Below are 19,571 nucleotides of genomic sequence, written 5' to 3'. Positions count from 1 at the left end.
CTCTCTCTGCATTCTTCGTAAATTTAAGGATAAAACTTTTGACAGTTGTGGTGATGGTTCGTTTTCTCAACAAGTGTTTTAACACAGCAAGATAATTTATGTGAGCTAAGTTTGAAGGTAATTGAACCTGTTAATCTCCGTAAGATCTGTGGATGATTGGTAGCCCTCTGCATTTTTCGTAAATTTAAGGATAAAACTTTTGACAGTTGTAGTGATGGTTCGTGTTCTCAACAAGTGTTTTTTAACACAGTAAGATAGTTGATGTGAGTTAAGTTTGAAGGTAATTGAACCCGCGAATTTCCGAGAAGATCTGCGGATGATCTGTGGCCTGCAAAGTTCTTCGTAAATTTAAGGATAAAACTTTGGACAGTTGTAGTGATGGCTCGTGTTCTCAACAAGTGTTTTAACACAAGTAAGATAGTGGACGTGAGTTAAGTTTGAAGGTGATTGAACCCGCAAATTTCCGAGAAGATCTGCGGATGATCTGTGGCCTGCAGTGTTCTTCGTAAATTTAAGGATAACACTTCTGACAGTTGTAGTGATGGCTCGTGTCCTCAACAAGTGCCCTAACACAATGAGATAGTTGACGCGAGGTAAGTTTGAAGGTGACTGAACCCGCGAGTGTGCGAGAGGATCCGCGGATGGACCGCGGGTTGGAGGATGCAACTCGCGGTGACGGGTGTTGCAGATAGGCCTGATGCGCAGCGGCCACCTGCTGGACGAGGACTGCCCGGGCCGCCTGCTGGCCAAGTACGGCTGCCCCAGCCTGGAGCAGGTGTTCCTGCAGCTCAGCGAGAAGCAGGAGCGGGGCCTGGCCGCGGTCAGTGTGAGCTCTCCGCCCAGGCGCGCGTGTCTGTGTATCTATGACTCTAGGGCAGTTGGCAGGTCTCAGCGGCGAAGGTGTTAGTTCCCTATTCACTCGTCTGAAAATACAGTTTATTTATTTATTTTTTTGAACGAAATCCGGAAGCAGAACTACTCATTCCAACCTCGGGTTTGTAAACTTATTATTTTTGACGTGACAACGTCTAATAAATCTATGAACGCCGGCTGCACGCACTAAAAAGTGTCCCGTAACGCACATTGTCCCGTTACGCTGTGTCCCGTTGCGCTCATTGTACGCTTGCGCCGCATCTATCTCTCTTCCACTCGATTGGAACAACCATCGATTTGACTTTTTCGAGGCACATCAAACTTGAAACACTCCCATTCGTTTCCTACTTTTCCTACAATCATCCTATCCTTAACAGAGTAACACAGATTGGAAGAAGTTAAATATCAAACATGTATAAAAGTTATAGTTGAAATAATCTCTTCGTTAAAGTATTTGAATTAATGAGTGCAAATAAAGGTAAATTTATCAATTAAATTGTAGACTTCATTTCACTCCTTCTTTGTATCCATACAAAATAGTGATAATTCAATAAAAATGATTCAATTTTATTCATAAGTGTATGCAATCATTTCATCAATGTTTTGTTATTACGTTGTCACGTTAAACTATCGTCCGTAAACCGACTTTACAGACAACCAATTTTTTTTTTCGTAAACAGACACCACATCGGATATCTGGAGCAGTTTTCCAAATCTTGTGGTTTAATCCTGAAGTAGTAAGTGTGTGTGTGCCCAGCCCCGCCTCGCGAACAGCTCATTAGCTTATTTGCAACTAGAAAAAACTGGAGATATAACAGAAAATAATACTTCGGACAACACCTGACCTTTTGAAGTTGGCTCGAATTTTTTTTGGTAAACATATTAGGTATAATTTCACTTTTTTCGTATAGTGCTACAGTTTTTCAAAAGCTTTTGTACGCTAAAAAGAAAATCGGATAAAACCGCAGTTTCGATCGTGAGTTTTTGAAAACTTCAGTAATGTGTTAAAATAGACTTAAGGGAACATTGTTTTCCAAATTTTTGGAATCCCCATTTAACTGAATACCCCCACCCAAATTTCTCCCGTCATCTGCCCTCCCCAGGATTCTGAACTGTGTTCGTCACTGGTCAGAGAACCCGGGTTCGACTTCCAGCTGTATTGGGAATGTTCCACTCGTGGGAAATTTCCCTCCCGGTTTTAGGATCGACTATTTCGTTGTTCCTTCACTTCCGTTCTGCGGAAGTCGGCGGGAAACCACTGCATAATCCCCTCGCCGTGAGAGTCTCAGGAGTGACCGCATCCTGAACTGAGCACAGATGCAGCATCAACACCGCCAGTGTTACAAATTACAATTTCATAATCATTCACGGAGAGATGATTTAAAGAGTCAGTGGGCGGTGATAGTTATTATGTAAACAGATTGTTTTACAAGTATACTTAATACTTGCATCTAACCTTGTATGTTAATGAGCTATAAGTCTAAGTGCGAGGGGAGCGTCAATGACATATATGTATATTACACTGCACTTACATCCTATCTGAACCACGCACTCATCATCTGATCTCGCGGCAGCTGAGAAACTAAATAGCCCGACGATCTCACGTCCCCTCCTGGGTTCGAACTCAGGCTGAGGCATGTTGTAAATCACCTACCATCATCATCATCATCATCATCATCATCATCATCATCATCATCTAAATGTGTTAATCTACATCTTAAAGTTTTTTTTAATTACATTCGATGTTCACGTCGACTATTGAGTTTAGTTACACCGTGTTGTAAACGCATTGGATTACATTAATAAGAATTGCACGCTTTCGCGACTATTGACTGAAATCTCTGGGGTCGCGAGTACTAGCCACGTCGAAGGCTGATAATCCACTGTTGTTTCGATTGAAATTGCATTCGCAATCTTCAATCTGTAAATAGCTGCTACCCTGAACTGCAATGGCAACCGAAACGACGGTGAAATATTCAACTTCGACGCGGCTAGAAGCAACTTCATCAGATTACATTTTTACTATAATTATGATGGATTTTAACGTCTCGCTTTCTGCATTAGCACTAAGTAGAAGACTGATTATGACAGTCCACAGTTCCCGAAACATCACAAATGTTTTGTCATTTGTAAGCATACTAGGTCACAGAATATTTTTTTGCTTTCGTTATTTTGATCATCAGTTATCAAATTTTGGTCAAAACCCTCTCATGAATTTCTTCGTGGATTCACGTATTTTCAGTTTGCCCAATTTCATTGTTATTTCATAAGTCTTAACATACGTAATTATTGGAATAGTCGATACGTAAATCGCCTGAAGAAATCGTTGCTGCTGTTTTGCCATGCAGTTGTGTAAAGCGCTTGGCCTGCCCACTCAGGGGCACTGGGTGAAGTTGTTTAAGCTGCGTGCTGCCATCTGTGGGTACAAGACAAAATAGTTAATGTAAGGCGTCCACACAAAAAAAAACACTTTGGTGGATTATCAAACAAAAAATCAACGGCAAGATTAGTTTATAATAGCATCGCACATGCAAACATCGTTAAATGCATACGGTACATTTCAGCTCGTCACTAAACATTTATGACAAACACTATCAAGTTTGCAATTCTTATCAGCAGTTGATATATTTGTGTCTGACTAATAAGTCTTTCAAAGTCCAAAAAATTCTGTTGGCGCATTATGTTTATTTAAATCGTCATTATACCAGATTTTTGGCAATTTTAGTTTACTACATATCTACTTAATATTTTCACATAATCTCCATTCAGTTTCAAAAAACCTTTTCGCAACGCCGTATCAGTTTCTTTGACCTCTCTGCATAGAGGTTTGCCGCCTGGAAATTAAACCAGTTTACAATTGTAATTTAGGCGGTAATTTTTTTATCCACGCATCATTAATCAATCAAAATGACGTACTTTTCGTTACAAAAACGGTAGCCATCGTTTTTGAACTTGAGTCTAAGCGCTTGTACATAGGCTACACGCATTGCATAGTTGAAGTTCATTGTGCCTATGGCCGAGGCGTCCGTTCCATTCCCAGGTGACAACTTCTATGCAGAGGGGATAAAGAAACTTGTGCAGCGTTACGCAAAGTGATTGGAATCGAATGGCGATTATGTGAAAATGTGAAGTAAAGTTGCCAAAAAAATTTAGTTTCTCAATAGTTTTTTTTTTAATGACCAAACGGAGCTTACTTAACGAATAGCCCTCGCGTTTACTTAACGAATAGCCCTCGCGTTTAAATAATATTAGTCCTTCAAGATCCCACGAAATGCAGATTTCGCCAAGTGGAACACATTATCATTTACTTGTAATGCACCAAGTATAGTTCAGTTTCATGCCCAGGCATCATCACAATCAGTTTCTGGACATGTGCTTGTACGCGTAAGTCTCTCCAACCTAAACTGGGGAGTCGAAATGTCCGTAGTTAGCTCCACAGTAGGCAAACGAACTTCGCCTTTACAATTTTTCACACGTTGTCTCAAATTATCAACAAGAGTAAACCTAACTTGACACGTATCGAGAGCTAAGCTTCATACGATGAGGATTGTTTCTCGCATTTGCTCCTCTCGTGTCTTCGTGTATCATGTGCAGATATGTCGACGAGCATTACCGCTGTTATAACATGTTTCCCTGAAAACTGGAAATTTCGGGTAATTTTTTTTTTTTGCAAATTGAGGGTCAATTTTTTTGAGAGTTTAAAGTCAATTTAGGCAATGTCTAGTTCAAGATCAGTGACAAAGTTCAAGGTCATCCTTGATGTCAGCAGTGACGTCACAAAACAAGGTGGCGTCCAGGGTCAAAGTAATCCTAGATGGCGGCAGGGGTCAAGGTCAAATAGCCGTCGTAATGTGTAAAATCCAAGATGGCGCACACCGGCTCCGGCTTCAGTTTCCTGAACCCCGTGATGTAGTTACGAATTAATTTATTTCATTACGGGTATTAAAAGTTTTGTTTTTTACTATTTGATGGAATGTAGGGCCAGACCAGAAGATTTTAGTTACAGACTTAAAATAAAGCTGTGGTTTCTTTCTTTGTGTTACTAGTTAGTTACTAAAACGGATGATGCAGTTATATATATAATGTTTTATTTTGTATGTATTTGTTTATTTTATTCATTGTTTCATGCATTATTTTTGCAAGATGTGGCTGTTGCTTCCTTACAGCAGTCAGGAGCACTGGGCAAGTCCAAGAAGGGCTCTCGCGACATAACGGGAGTTACCTTCGATCTTCCTCAGCTGACAGATGACGCGGAGTCTGAATACTGGCTCTCGCAACAGGTAAAATAACACAGAGTGCAGTCAGTTACCACACGTACTCACGTAAATCGATCAGTAGCGTGTAAGCTATGATAATTAATATGAATTGAAACACTTGCATAAAGTTTCAGGAAATTACAGCGTCTTTTATTTTTTTTAATTTTGAAAGCATATTTGGACGAAATGTTTCACGCTTTTGTTTCATGACATGAAACTTCAACTATGAGTTGTAATACTTACTCAGGAAAGAATTATATAACGCTCCCGTTGTATGCTGGTAGAACAACGAAGGAAAGTTGAAGCAGATTACATTATTTAAATTTATACTTAATAGGAAACGAACAACTTCCTCAACGAGGTCGGCACTATATTAGTATTCAAATTACAAACAAGAGCCCATAGAGTATACTGTATAGGCTACATTGTTTTACATCATAACGATCGTTTATGGTTTATTAATAATATCTTTACTTCGTTAAGGAGTATAAATTATTTTAATGCAATTCTTGGAGGTCGTTATATACTGAAGCCCGAAGCCAGACACCCATAATATATTACTACTATGCATTTATTAGTTCTATATCAGTGTGAGGAGGAAAACTGAACACTTATTATTACAAATAATAAAGAATAGATCTATAAACAAGAATGTATTTAAATATACTTACATATTAGAAAAGTGATGTTTCAAAATAGCTTTAAAATGATCATACATTAGTTTATGGCTTTCAGTTAGTTGAAAAATAAATTTTAACTGGAGCAGCTACCAAAAAAACTTCAATTACTTTAACCTTGGAAATAAATTTTGAATTGTCTTTTGAGATTGTTTTTTCGATAAATTTTATTCAAAATTTATATTATAATAATAAGTTTGTTTGCCACATTCGAATTTTTTTTATTTTGTTCTGAAAATAGTGATTTAAATATCGTTCTTGTGATTAACGTAATAGCTGTTCAGTGTGATAACAATTGTGAAATATCATTAATTACGAACACTCCCGAATGTGTGAAACTGAAGTGTAGGTATGTCCTACAATTATTTATGTACAATTTACCTACAGGTGGTTTTTAACCTTGGGATGTTTCCCAATATTGAAATTGCACTTTTAAAATGTGTGCTCCTAATCATGTGCCGATTTATTCCAGTTCCCGAACGCCATATTAGAAACTGCGGTGATGCATCCGTGTTCGCTGTCCTCCATGGGGTAAACTATGATGTGCATTTCCTCAGACGTGATCCCCATTTAATGTGATAGCTTCAACAAATGCACTTTCTGGTTGGCATAGAAAAAAAAAGTGCGTGGAGTCCCTCCGCGCGGAAGAAGTGAAACTTCGTAATATGGAAATTAAAATAGGAAGGGGTAGAAATTGATTTTTAGTGAAATAATATTGTTTCTTTAAGACAAACTTTATTAACATTGCTTACAATGCATAGCAAGAATACCACGCGCATGTGCGAGGGATCTACCGACTCACTCTCTTTCTCTCTCCTACTTTCTACCTTTGTGTTTCTTTTTTCTCTCTCCCTCTTGCGTTGGAATATTGGACGCTACTCGTTGCTACCGCTCGCGCATGCGTTCGAGTGCCACGCATTCACTCTCGCTCTGTCTCTTTCTATTCCCCCCTCCCCAGGAGCGTTGAACGTTTAACGCAACAGTGCTTTCATACCCCCTCCATGGTAGCGTTAAACGTTTAACGCAACCTTGTTGGAAGTCGCATTAGAAGTTTCACTTCAAAAATCCTCATGAATGGACGACAAAGATGAATACATAAACACGTGGAGAACAAGCCAATATCGGCTGATGTCAATTGTTGGATTCTTGAACAACATAGAGAATGCTGCGGAAGGATTCAGTCGGATAAAAATGGACAGCACACACGAAAACAATGTGCTGACATCAACGAGACAGTTCCAACAAGAACCGTTTGTTCTATGACAAGCGACGTAAATTAGGGACCCATTTCACGAAAGTACGAGTTTGTAGCTAACAAGTAAAACTTTACAAACTTGTGAAAATATACTATTAAAATTGTTTAACAAAATCACACTTATAAGCTTGTAGTGACAAGTAATCTTCGTAAGTTCAAAAGTTATTTACTTATAGGCTACCTAAAAACTGTTTGAGTTTTAGTCAATTAGCTAACAAACTTGTAGCTGAAACTTTGGTCTGCTTGTAATTGTTTTACCTACCTTAAAAGGTTGGTAGGTTAGTAGGTCACAATTTACTAAAAATTATCCAATAAAAACTTGTTAGTCTAAATTTTCCCCGAACTAAGTTAAAAATACAGGTGAACTGTTATCGTAAAGAATATTTATGCCGGAACTAAACGGTAATAATTGTTACCAGTATATTAATAAATAAAGTTTTGTTACCAGATCTTGTTAGTCACAAGTGTACCAACCAATACACCTGTCACACAGCCTAAACGTTTCGTTGTTAGTGGCAGTTCTAGAAAATATCTGTGATATGCCGTTTCGTAACAACTTGGGGTTCTTAAAGTGTTGTTTACTTACAAGACGCGTACCTTTGTGAAATGGTCTTAATCAACGGCGTATCCGAGATGTTATGTTAAGTAAGTGTTCTCCGTCGCGAAGATCGTCCAAAGAACGTGTCTGCCTGCAGGACTACGCCGCCAGGGACTCCCAGAAGGTGTGCGGTCTAGCCTCGGGCGCGACGCTCAGGGCTCTGCTCTACAGGAACTTCATGACCATCAGGAGAGACCCGGCGTGAGTGCCTCCCGTGACCTTCTGCAAGTTCCTCGTCCCGACTGTCTCCCGCGCCTTGACTTGTTCGGGTCTGGGGCGTGAGTTCCTCAACCTCTGTGCGTAGCCGTTGGCCTTCAGAACTGTGCCGCGTCTGAATAACGTAAATATTCCAGGTCCTATGGGGCCCATGGGAGGTGTGGGGTCACCTCACTCCTGCCATGTAAAACAGATCCACCTCGGTGTTCTTCCAATTCAACCCACTAGGGAGCAGGTACGGAGCCCCGGTGCGCACAGGCAATAGATCTTGTGGAAACATGTCCGAGACACCCCTTGGCTGGTCAGGGAACAAGGCCCCACGCCGCAGACCTGAGAACCCTCCATCACCCAGAAAAACTGTTTCCCAAGCACAGACGTGTGCGCTACTTCGGCAGTGGGCATGCCAGATTAGGCATCCCATCCCAATCACGCTAACAGTCTTCTGAGAAGATGTTACATCCATCGCATGCACAAAAAAATTTTCAAACAAGTAAAGCAGTCTGTTTGTAATATAATTTTTTTAATATTTATCTTGTCAGATTAAGATTATTTCCGTAGTTCACACACCTGCAAAACACATATGAAACCATTTTTTTTTCCAGCCAAGTTATGGTGCCGGGCACCTATGGCACCTTATTTTGCGCACGCTTATGTTATCAAGTGTATTCCCTCTCCAGGAGAGTGCTGGAGCCCTGTGATGGCCGCGTTTACTACGTCTGCTCGTCATAAGGAACAAATTGACAATTGAAGCCAAAACGTTAGTGTTAAAGACCAACCACTCTGATAACCCATCATTATTTTCGATTAGGGCACAAGTTGTCCAGAATCTGCTGTTACCAGACAATCAAATAGTCCTTGACCTTTATGTACAGGAAAATTCTAAGTGACGAAAACGGTGATGCTCATCCACTGGGCGGCCTCACTACAGAGACCACCTTGCTTGGCTACGTCGTAGGATTATCTACTTCTTTTAATTCCCCAAAATTGTATTGTGAGCATGGCCCGCAAAGAGCCGTATGAAATGCATTGAATCAAGGTTTCATTCCTAACCAGAGATATATGGATGACTACTAACACGAACCAGTAAATTTATCTGAGTTTGATCATTACGTTCAACATTTTCCTTACACGCCCTAGAAGTATCAGTAGAAGACTGAAGTCTCTCCCTTATTGCAGGATTCATCTGAATATTCGTATGATGATAATGCTACGTTAGTTTTTTTTTTTTAAATCCGGGTCAAACAAAACAGTCTGCCGACTGCCTTTAACTTTGCCGTCAAATCTATGATTGGCGAAAGAACACTGTCGAAATTGCAGAAATGGAATTGTTTGAGGCTTTTAATATCTTGATCATGTTAATACAATAATTGACAATGATGAAACGACAATAATTGTATTTTACTCTTTATTAATATATACTTTGTATCTGGGTTAAGTTGTTAAGGAATCACCAGTGTAACATGTATTGTTTTTAAATCCTGGGTGAGTGAATCATTGACTCTTGACTGGAAAGCTGTTAAATAGCAGCATTATTTAAAGTCATTTTGAAGAAATTTTAACAAATTTACAGTAAAAATTCCAAACATTTGAAAAAAAAATCTTGAAAGTTCATGAATATGTGAGCCATTTTGTAGTTGAAAAAATGAGTCTTTTTAGAGTGCATGGACGTCAATCTCAACGAGTGGTTAACAAAAAGAAAAACTCCTATAAAAACTACAATATCGTGATGGTTTATCACACATACATAGTGATTTTGTGCGTGTGTTTTCCTAAACATCAGAGGTATCTCTGTAGTTCGTGTGAATACCCAACACGTCCAAATAAACTGGACGCTAGAAATTCGATCTTTAATTACAAGTTAAGAACACCAGAGATGGAAAAAGTCCGCAAACATTTCCTTCGCGATGTCTCGAAACTGGGAAAAGTGGACATGCAATGTCCGTGCGCTAAGCCATCGATGTCGGCTCAGGCTTGTTCAGTGGGACAACGCCCCTTCAGGGTGTGCTGCAAACAGCGTTGTCATCCAGGGTGGGAAACTAGTCGGGCGTTGCCAGTTCTGCTCTCGTAAGCCCACAAATCCATTCCTTCACTATTCCATCTCGTTTCAGAAGCCCACGCTAGCACTTTTCATTTTTAACTCTCCTGTCTAGTTTTCCGTAAAAAAGAAAGTGGACATTAATGGGGGAAAAAACGAATAATTAGAGTGCAATTACCATGTAATTCAAAGTGCCTTTCGTTTTCAGTTGAGTATTCATGATATCGTTTTAAAATATATTATTGCCTCATTCAAATACCAGACTTCATTGGTATTTGAACGTTAGAATTCATGAAACTAACGCGAGTATTATTTATCACGAAAGATAATCAGCATCTCTTAGGATAATCGTCAATATTTGAGTTCCATATTTGTTTAAAAATTTGTTTTAATTAAATTATTATTATTTTTCAAATTTTCCGGCGGAGGCCTTCCCGAATCCCCTTATCACTTTGAAAACGTTTTCCCCAAAGAAGGTACCTCTCCAAAATATTAAGCTGTAGTCTAAATGCCACGACCAACATGACACGACAAATCCGATTAGGCGTCGTACAGCGTTCCAGCACGACAGAGTTTATAGCGTAGGACCACAATACCACGACAACATTAACACGACGAACTCTAATACGGCTGTCGGCAAATCATTTCAGTATAGACCCTATAGGAATATTTTATTCCCTGTTGATAGCTGAATTGCATAACAATACAACATTTAGGCTTCTACTGCGCAAAGTGAGATTGTTATTTTAGACGGAAGGATAATGGACAGAAAATAATTCCTGAGTTAGCTATGCTAAAAATTAAAAAGAAACGTAATAGAGTTGAAAGCACACCTGCCCAAACGTAAAACGAAATTTCTTTTTTCGGCATAAGGATCTACCAAGTAGGTAAATATTTTTGAAGTTTGGTTCTGTGAAAGGGTTTCCGTCGTGGCGGCACGACACGACGCAATTTGAAACGGAATCTACATCTTGCGGACCGTCGTGGGAGCGTGCATGTCGTGTTGTCGTCGCGGTGACCGTGCGTCTCGTCGGCTTCCGGGCTTGTCGTGTCTTGTCGCGGCGATGCGACTCCAGCTCGAGGGAACTCCACCCATCGGCCCGTCCGCACCAACACGACCAGACACCGCACGAAGCTAACAACCCACACGCCTGACATACAGAGCGCAGGGCTCGACTGGGATTCGAACCCACATCCACACACAATTCTCCCACCGTGCTTTTGAAATCACAACTCGGCACGGTGCCGGTTTCGAATCCCGACTGCAACCCTGTTGAATTACCCAACTCACACACACACAAACCTCAGGGTCACCAAAAATCCGTTATTTACATCACCGTTAGAACCCAATATCCAAGTTTCACAACCAGATGCGGTGGGCGGCAATCCGCGGGCCAGTGGTTCGATGCCCGGATCCGGCACTCGGACCTCGAGGCCCGCGATAGCTGTGGGGGCAGTCACGGCCTGCACATTCGATTACGGGCCCTGGACCCAGGATCGGTTCCCCCCCCTCCCCTTTTCCCATTCCACAATTTTACAGTCATGTGCTACATTATATGTAATTGCATGGTTATTTCTTACCTGCACTCTTTTTTAGAATGTTATTCAACCTGAAAATACAAGGTAAAATCATGGTTACTATTTTACAAGTCCAAACTAAGCTTTATTTATGAAATTATTTTACTTTTAAAATAACCACAGTGAGCATGTGTATTTATTTCACATACTGAGATAAAAATGCAAATAGTTCGAGAAAAATAAAAGTAGCTGTAAGTGTAAAATCTTCCAAAATTTCATTGGATAGAAAAAATATCAAATAGGTTTTTCTAGTTTGTAAAAAATTTATAATATTAAATTATTTAAAAATAAGCAGGGCTGGTCCCGGGCCCCCTCTAGGCCCAGGGGTGCACCCGGCCCCACCCTTGTGGGGGCCATGGCGGCAGTACTCACTGAGAGAAAGGTTTGTTTGCCTCGACAAAATATTTGTTTGTATATGGCGAAATAAATATATTTTGTTAATTCAAAAAAAAATATTTTTTAGTAGGAAAGATTCTGTTAAACCAACAAAATGATTTTGTCAACTTCAAATGTATATTTGGTTAGGTGTAACAAATCATTTTTGTTACTTAACGAGTTTTGTTAAACTAACAAAATATTTTGTTCCACCAAGTAAATCTTTGTTTCGCCATATATAAACAAAATATTTGTTTGATTCAAAGAAACCTTTTTTCCCTCCGTGATACTGCGGTGCTGCCTGATCGAGCAGCAAGTGGAGTGTCTGACGGCGAGTGTCGGCGCGGCAGGTTCGCCATGTTCGTGTTCGGGCTGGTGGTGGTGACGGTGACCTCCATCTACCTGGCGTTCGGCGGCGAGCCGTGGGGGCTGCGGCTGGGCGTGGTGAACCGCGACGCGGACTGCTCGCGCGCGGCGCCGCTGCGCGACTGCCGCCTGGCCGAGCTCAGCTGCCAGTACCTGCGCCACCTCGCCTACCCCACCGTCGTCAAGGTCAGCGCCTGCCGAGTCGGCCCCCACGATTTCATTGGAATCGAATGGCGATTATGTGAAAATGTGAAGTAAAGTTGCCAAAAAAAAAAAAAATATTTTCTCACTAGTTTTTTTTTTAATGACCAAACGGAGCTTACTTTACAAATAACCCTCGCATTTAAATGATATTAGTCCTTCAAGATCCCACGAAATGCAGATTTTTGCCAAGTGGAACACATTATCATTTACCTGTAATGCACCAAGCACAGATTGTAATAATATATGAAAGGTATCATCATTCGTGAAATTGTTTTTAATCGTGATGTTATCTTTGAAAGATTTGTGCAGTGGGAGTGCACGATGATGTTTTGGAAAAACTATTGTGTTTGTTCTCGTCTTTTCGTTTTTTTTTTGTCTCGTTTCAACTGTTGTACTGAATTTTTTTTTTTGGGTTCAATATTTTTGTGCTGTCATCATTTATGGGTTTTTTTTTTCGTTCTCTTAGTCCATTTTTCTTTGTTTTTCTTTGTTTACCATATTCCTGTCATGGAATATTATGTGTTGTTTATATCTTGTTGACAACAGCATTTTTTTTGCTTAATTTGTGTTTTTGTCTTTTGGGTTTTTTGTAGTTTTCTTCTACAGACATACATACATGTGCTTAGCAAAGGCGTATGTCTGAAAGCTTACATCAAGTTTAATCGTGATATAATAAATAAATTAGGTTATGTGGGTGTTGGTAGAAATGGGGAGCTCACCTTATGTTGGTTGCACCTGGTTGTGAAACAAATGTGATTTTATAATTATTTCTACGTCATAGTAGCGAGCTTTTTATATATATATATATATATATATATATATATACACCTTTTTAAATATCATAAGCTTTTAAGCACAATACGTTCAATCAAAATCACTTCAGTAGTTTTTGCGCGATACTCAAAAAAAAAAAAAAACAACACACAAACGGAAAAACATTTTCTTTTAAAACATATAGAATTTCAATCAAAAAATTATTCAGTTATCAACTATTTTAATTCAATATATTTTCAACTGAATAATATTTTTTTCTATGAAATTGTACCAAATTTGTGTGGATTAACTACGTAGTTTTTACTTAAAAGCGATAAATGCATGGTTTCTATTGTATTATTGTATGTATGTGTGTATGTGTGAGCGCGAGCGCGTGCCTCGGAGGCATAAGACACTATGTCCACTTTTTGGGCAAAATTCTCTTATAACCATAAACTTGACCACCATCCGACGTTCTTTCTAGTGTCGTACAACACCAAGAACTACGATATGTCAAAAATTCACATATTTTGGGTACAAAATAGTTGAGTAAAAAAATTTAAAACTGCTCTCTTGAATTATATGGTTTTTGTAACATCGTTTATTATGCCTCCTAGGTACACACACAAATATGCACACACAAACATACTCACACACATATATATAGTACAAGTGGTTGTTATAAGAAAACCTCAATAATGAACAACAAAGATACATACTGAGATCAAGCTTAATACCAGCTGCTGACGATCTTAAATGCGTAAACAGCACAGGCAATACCGTGGACGGAATATAGCCAGAAAAAAATTACGTTACAGAAAAGCACAGTGGGGTGAAAACGACGAGACTGTTGCAACAAGAAAAAGACGAAAGTCCAAGTAGTTATTACTTTAAATCAATCCTCCTCATTGCAGTAATCTTTAATACACGAAACTATTCTAGATGGTCGAATAAAATAGCTCCATTAGTATCCGCGTTAGGACTCCTGCTCATAGTTTGAGTGACTAGTTAAATGCAGCGTTTCCTGGTCAAATATGTTGCTTATGGTGCTTTCTGGTCAAATGTGGCGATACCTGGTTGATATGGGGCTTCATGGTTGAATGTGGCGCTTTCTTGTTTATATGGGGCTTCATGATTGAATGTGGCGCTTTCTTGTTGATATGGGGCTTCTTGGTTTAATGTGGCGCTTTCTGGTTAATATGGGGCTTCTTGGTCGAATGTGGCGCATCCCAGTTGAATGTGGCGCTTCCAGGTTGAAGGTGGCGCTTCCAGGTTGAAGGTGGCGCTTCCCGGTTGAATGTGGCGCTTCCCGGTTGAATGTGGCGCTTCCCGGTTGATGGTGGCGCTTCCCGGTTGAAGGTGACGCTTCCTGGTTGAAGGTGACGCTTCCTGGTTGAAGGTGACGCTTCCAGGTTGAAGGTGGCGCTTCCCGGTTGAAGGTGGCGCTTCCCGGTTGAAGTTGGTGCTTTGTGGTTGAAGTTGGTGCTTTGTGGTTGAAGGTGGTGTTTTGTGGTTGAACTTGTCGCTTGCTGGTCCAATGGCAGGAGTTCTTCAGCAGCAAGGAGGCCGCGCTGGAGGCGGTGCGGCGGGGCCGCGTGTGGGGCGCGCTCTACTTCAGCGAGAACTTCACGCGGGCAGTGCTGGACCGCATCAGCTACGGCCAGGCCGTGTCAGAGGGCAGCCTGGAGCAGAGCAACGTGGACGTGTGGCTCGACATGTCCAGTGAGTGCTTCACGCGCCCCGCTGTCCGCCTCGTCCACGATCCGTATCATTCCAGTTCGTGCCAGCGCCGGGCGGCAGGGGCGATATAACAGTTTTTGGAGGGTATATTTATTTATAATTAAATTCTTAATACGTTATAATTTTTCCATCAAATGTTGTATAAACTTTTAAATTTCAGTATTAAAGATCATATCTGACTTATGTGAAGTCATGTTTTGCTCCTGTATCCATTCTTTGTACGATATCCCCCTCGAAAAACATCTTGCTGGTACCTCCCTTTAGTATATGAACTAAATATGGATGCAGTCTGCGCGTGGACTCTACGCATTAGAAAAAAAACAATTGCTTCCAACATTGAACTGTTTATTTGTCAAAATAACTGTTCACCGTGTGTTACGGCAGACTCATCTGAGTTTGACAGTTCTGATGGCGAATCGTAAGCCCATGACATCCTCATGCGCTAAAAATATTATAGGTATAAAATATAGTTTCGGACTTAAAAGATGAGATTGTTAAAAATTTTCAATGCAGCAGTCTTTCGTGGGCAAAGTCACTAACTACGTCTTGGTTTCTGGGTTTAGGCCACGTGTGTACGGATTATGGTACCCCGGAAAAGTCACGTCTTGCTGCAACCATCACGCCCGATTGATTGATAACTGGCAATGAAGATGACTGTAACTAGACACGTCCAAACGTTGGGTACACTTCCAATTACACAGACGTAGCGAGGGTGCTGTCATAACTTGACAATACACACAACTTAGAAAAACATAACTTAGAAACATAAAAAATATACTGTTCTTAGTTTTGAAAGTTATGACTTTCTAAGTTATTTGTTTCGGCGTCTTGTATTTAAAAGTTACGTGTTTGTTAAATTATGACAGTTTTAAGTTGTGTGTTTCTAAGATTTGAAATTTATAAGTTGCGAATTTCAGCGTTGTGTGTGTGTTTCTAAAATAAGTGTTTCTAAATTATGACAGTTCTAAGTAATGTTTTTCTATGCTATGATAGTTCTAGGTCATGACTGTTCAGAGTTGTAACTTTCTAAGTTATGCGAGGATCCCAAACGTAGCCTGAACCCAGAACACAAGAAGTAGTTCTCCACAAAGACTCGAAACGGGACGGTTTCAACTGTTCCCCGGTAGCTCTGAACAGTCGGACAGTCGGACAGTCGGACAGTCGGACAGTCGGACAGTTGGACAGTCGGACAGTCGGACAAACCCGGGCTGACAGTTTCCCCCCGGCCCGCAGACCAGCTGATCGGCGGACTGCTGAGGGAGGAGCTGCGATTCAGGTTCCTGGAGTTCTCGCAGAGCCTGTTCGTCGCCTGCAACTACAGCGCCAAGGCCGGCGGGGTGCCCGTCAGGGTGAGTGCGTCGCAGTGCGTCCCAGTGCGTCCCAGTGCGTCCAGGGACGTGAATACACCTTTCTTTGCCATGTTCGCGCGTCACCAAAAACATTTGAGCAGCAGAGTGAATGAGGGAGGGAGGGAGGGGTCATTGCCAGGGTCCATAAACAAGGGGGACCGGTTGAGTATCAACGAGTTTTTTAATGCTCCAGTTTACCTTGATAGTGGCACGAAATTACAAGTTGACTGCTAACATACAATTTAAGCAACACACGCCATTCAGATTTCCATTTACCGCCATGGTAACGTTTAGTCTTAATATTTTGATTTTGGAATTTTAAATTGTTATTTTTTTTGCCCCTGGGCCTTTAGTTTCTCTCAACGGTCTTGCGTTGAGGAGCAGATTTTAAAAACTGTATATTTTGGTAGGAGTAACCGTGTTTAATGACGACAGTTTCAGTCCATATTTGTTGAGCATCATCAAGCGAGGTAAAACGTACTTTCCTCGATGTTTTGTGTCGTTGCGATGCGGCGATGGTGAGGAAGGAAAAGACTTCAGCTACTTCACAGCATGCCGTATCCTGACAATTCCTGGCTATATTACATCTTCCGCTGGCACACGCTACGGGGGAGCACACAGCCATCTTGGATATGAACGCTTCATTTTGCTATGATTCTTATTTTAATATATATTTATGGCCTTTTTGAGACGAATTGTTTTTAATTGTGCACAATAATAACTGTAATTTTATGTTTTGATTGGTGGAGTTCCTGAAAAAGATAATTCGGTAACTAACACAAACAGGTTCAGGGTATTTTCCTATCAAAGAGAAAAAAAATTGTACGTCCCAAAATAAATGTTTGATGCCTGAAACATCCTTTAGAAAAACACTTTGTATTTACTTAATTATTCTGGCCACATAAGTTTTCTTCTTTGTCTTGGTTATTACAAAACAACCCGTTTTCTGCAACTGGACTTAACAACTTCGTTTTCCAACACCATCACAATATTGTAATTATTGGTATGATAAGACATTAATGAAATCTTTCCAAGGTTTCCTGCTCTGTTATCGCCTCGTCTTAATGACAAGACCTCGTCAGGAAACCTCTGTTAGGAAATCACTTGTTTCACGTGAGCAACTACAGTTGACCCAGCCTCAAATGTTGACTTAAACAAAGGGCCCGCGTTTGTCCTTGCGGTTTGTAAAGCCACAAAAACCAAAAAAATACATTATAAAATGTTCTGCATGCTATGTCCAGTATACAGAGTGGATAAGAATTTGACCCACAAATTTCACGTAAAAATAAGTTGAAAACATATTTACCACGCATGGTCTAAAGTGCTTCCCAATACTGATATACGCCTTTAAATGTGCTGCTGAATCGGTTATTAAAAAAAATAAAGGAACTGTTTATGATGAAACGTGAATCGTCTTAGGTAATATCTAACTGAACAAAGTTCTACAAACCTTGCATATCTTGTCAATGAAGTAAAATTATCCTTAACCATACTGCACAAACAGACTTCCAGCTAATTTTGCAAAACGTATGCACTATATACATTTTTTTGTAAAATTTTCGAAGTTTGGCCACTGGAAAAGTCGGCAAGTATAAATGAGTTAAAATTTAATATGAAATAATGACCTGGAACTTGACACACCCCATTAAAATCTCTTCACCTACGATGTGATTACGGACGGCGAGACTCGACACTTAATCCTGGATGGTTGGAGAAGGTATCGGCCCGCGTCTGCAGTAAGGAACCGACCCAGCATTTGCCTGGAGTGACACAGGAAAACCGTCGGTCGAACCGAAACCAGAAACCAGGATGATATGACAGGGATAAACCCGGTTCCCCCGGGATGTGATTCATGTCTTGCAATTTTTCTTACAAGGACACGAGCCTTATACTGCGTTCACGAAAGTTTTCGAAAACACGCTTTCGTTCATGTGCAAATAAACGGAAAAATTTCCATTTGATCCTCAAGTGATACATCTGTTTATATATTAAAAAAAAAATAATTTTTAGTCATTTGTATCGTCATATTTTCAGTTTGAAGAGCCGGTGTTTGGAAGCAGAAGGCCGACATTCCTCAACTTCACAGCCCCTGCTTTGCTGCTGTTGTAAGTAAAATACATCCAGTTCCATTGTGGTTCGTCTAAATTGTATTACGTGATAACGAAGGTTTAGTTCTAAGATGCACTGGAAACTGTATTCAAACTCAAACGTAACCTACTTATTTGTATACAAACTTTTTAGCAAAACAGGCAACGGCTATGATATTCTACTTTACCGTGAAGTTAGTTCCATTGCTGCAGCAGACAGGCGAATCAATGGAATGATACATTGGTCACTGCTTAACAAAGAAACGTTAATTATAAACTATTAATTATATGCTATCGTTAACCCACAAAATTTGTATCACTTTTATCGGATTTTTTTTGGTAACTTTGCTGTTTCGGTTTAAGAACTCCACTTTTTTTTTTGTGGCTCCACCACATTGTCCAGAATATCGTTGATTTTTTGGGATCTTGTGTATAAAATATTGCTTGCACATTTTTTTTTATGATTTGAGTAAATTAAAATTATTTTGTTCTATATGCAATAAACTGGATATTTTAATGTTTAGTTTAGATTCAGATAAAAATGTTTAGAAAGAAAGTATTTGCTGGTATAAATTAGTTAATATATATTAATTTGTTAAAAAATGTAGTCTTTACTTCCAGTTTGTTAATTGAAGTAAAACAATGCCGAAATTATTAACAAGTAAATATTATCAATAATAACTACTGGAAAGGATTGTTTTTTCCAATCGTTCTAAGATTATTACCGATTTGAAAGTATTTTATTATCAAACAAGCATTAAGTCAACTATTGTACAATGTTGAGTTATAAAAAAAAGAAACAAGTTTTCTTTTTAGTGTAGGAATGTGAATGTTGGCACATGTTCGTTAGCAATTACTGCAACCTTACCCCAACACTTAACTACCACCGGACCGGGATCTGAACTGAAATTCCGTCCGCTCGAAGTACGCCGACCACCGAGTCGTTTTGCACGAGGATAGGTGATGGCGCGCGAGAAGGCAGGCCGATTGGTCCCGACGAACTAACTAACTGCTGACTCCTGTCCACAGCGTCATGTTCTTCTTCGGGCTGGCGCTGTCCGTGTGGACCATCATCCACGAGAGGAAGGAGGGGCTCCTGGACCGCATCATTGTCGCAGGCACGTCAGCACGTACTACTTACTGGTCACCTGCTTGCTGCGCTGGCAGCTTCATGTTGACCGACTTGTGACGCCTTCATTGAGCAGATTT

General features: G+C 40.2%; 1 protein-coding gene across 6 annotated transcripts in view; it reads left to right on the top strand.

The window, feature by feature from the left end:
- Positions 1 to 19,571, top strand: part of LOC134532764 (ABC transporter G family member 20-like) — a 100,799-nt gene that overhangs the window by 72,073 nt on the left and 9,155 nt on the right. For 4 of the 6 annotated variants that reach the window (XM_063369588.1, XM_063369591.1, XM_063369594.1 and 1 more), the window contains 8 exons: positions 689 to 820; positions 5,040 to 5,153; positions 7,757 to 7,860; positions 12,214 to 12,415; positions 14,731 to 14,908; positions 16,160 to 16,275; positions 18,310 to 18,380; positions 19,392 to 19,480. In XM_063369588.1, the coding sequence (XP_063225658.1) occupies positions 689 to 820; positions 5,040 to 5,153; positions 7,757 to 7,860; positions 12,214 to 12,415; positions 14,731 to 14,908; positions 16,160 to 16,275; positions 18,310 to 18,380; positions 19,392 to 19,480 (1,006 nt within the window). The remainder of the gene's footprint in view (positions 1 to 688; positions 821 to 5,039; positions 5,154 to 7,756; positions 7,861 to 12,213; positions 12,416 to 14,730; positions 14,909 to 16,159; positions 16,276 to 18,309; positions 18,381 to 19,391; positions 19,481 to 19,571) is intronic. The other 2 variants (XM_063369590.1, XM_063369592.1) reach the window with 1 other exon arrangement.

Source organism: Bacillus rossius, chromosome 6, assembly GCF_032445375.1.
Source record: "Bacillus rossius redtenbacheri isolate Brsri chromosome 6, Brsri_v3, whole genome shotgun sequence".
Taxonomy (NCBI): Eukaryota; Metazoa; Arthropoda; class Insecta; order Phasmatodea; family Bacillidae; genus Bacillus; species Bacillus rossius.
The sequence above is the reverse complement of the archived record's forward strand: the minus strand, read 5'-3'. Positions and strand labels throughout refer to the sequence as shown.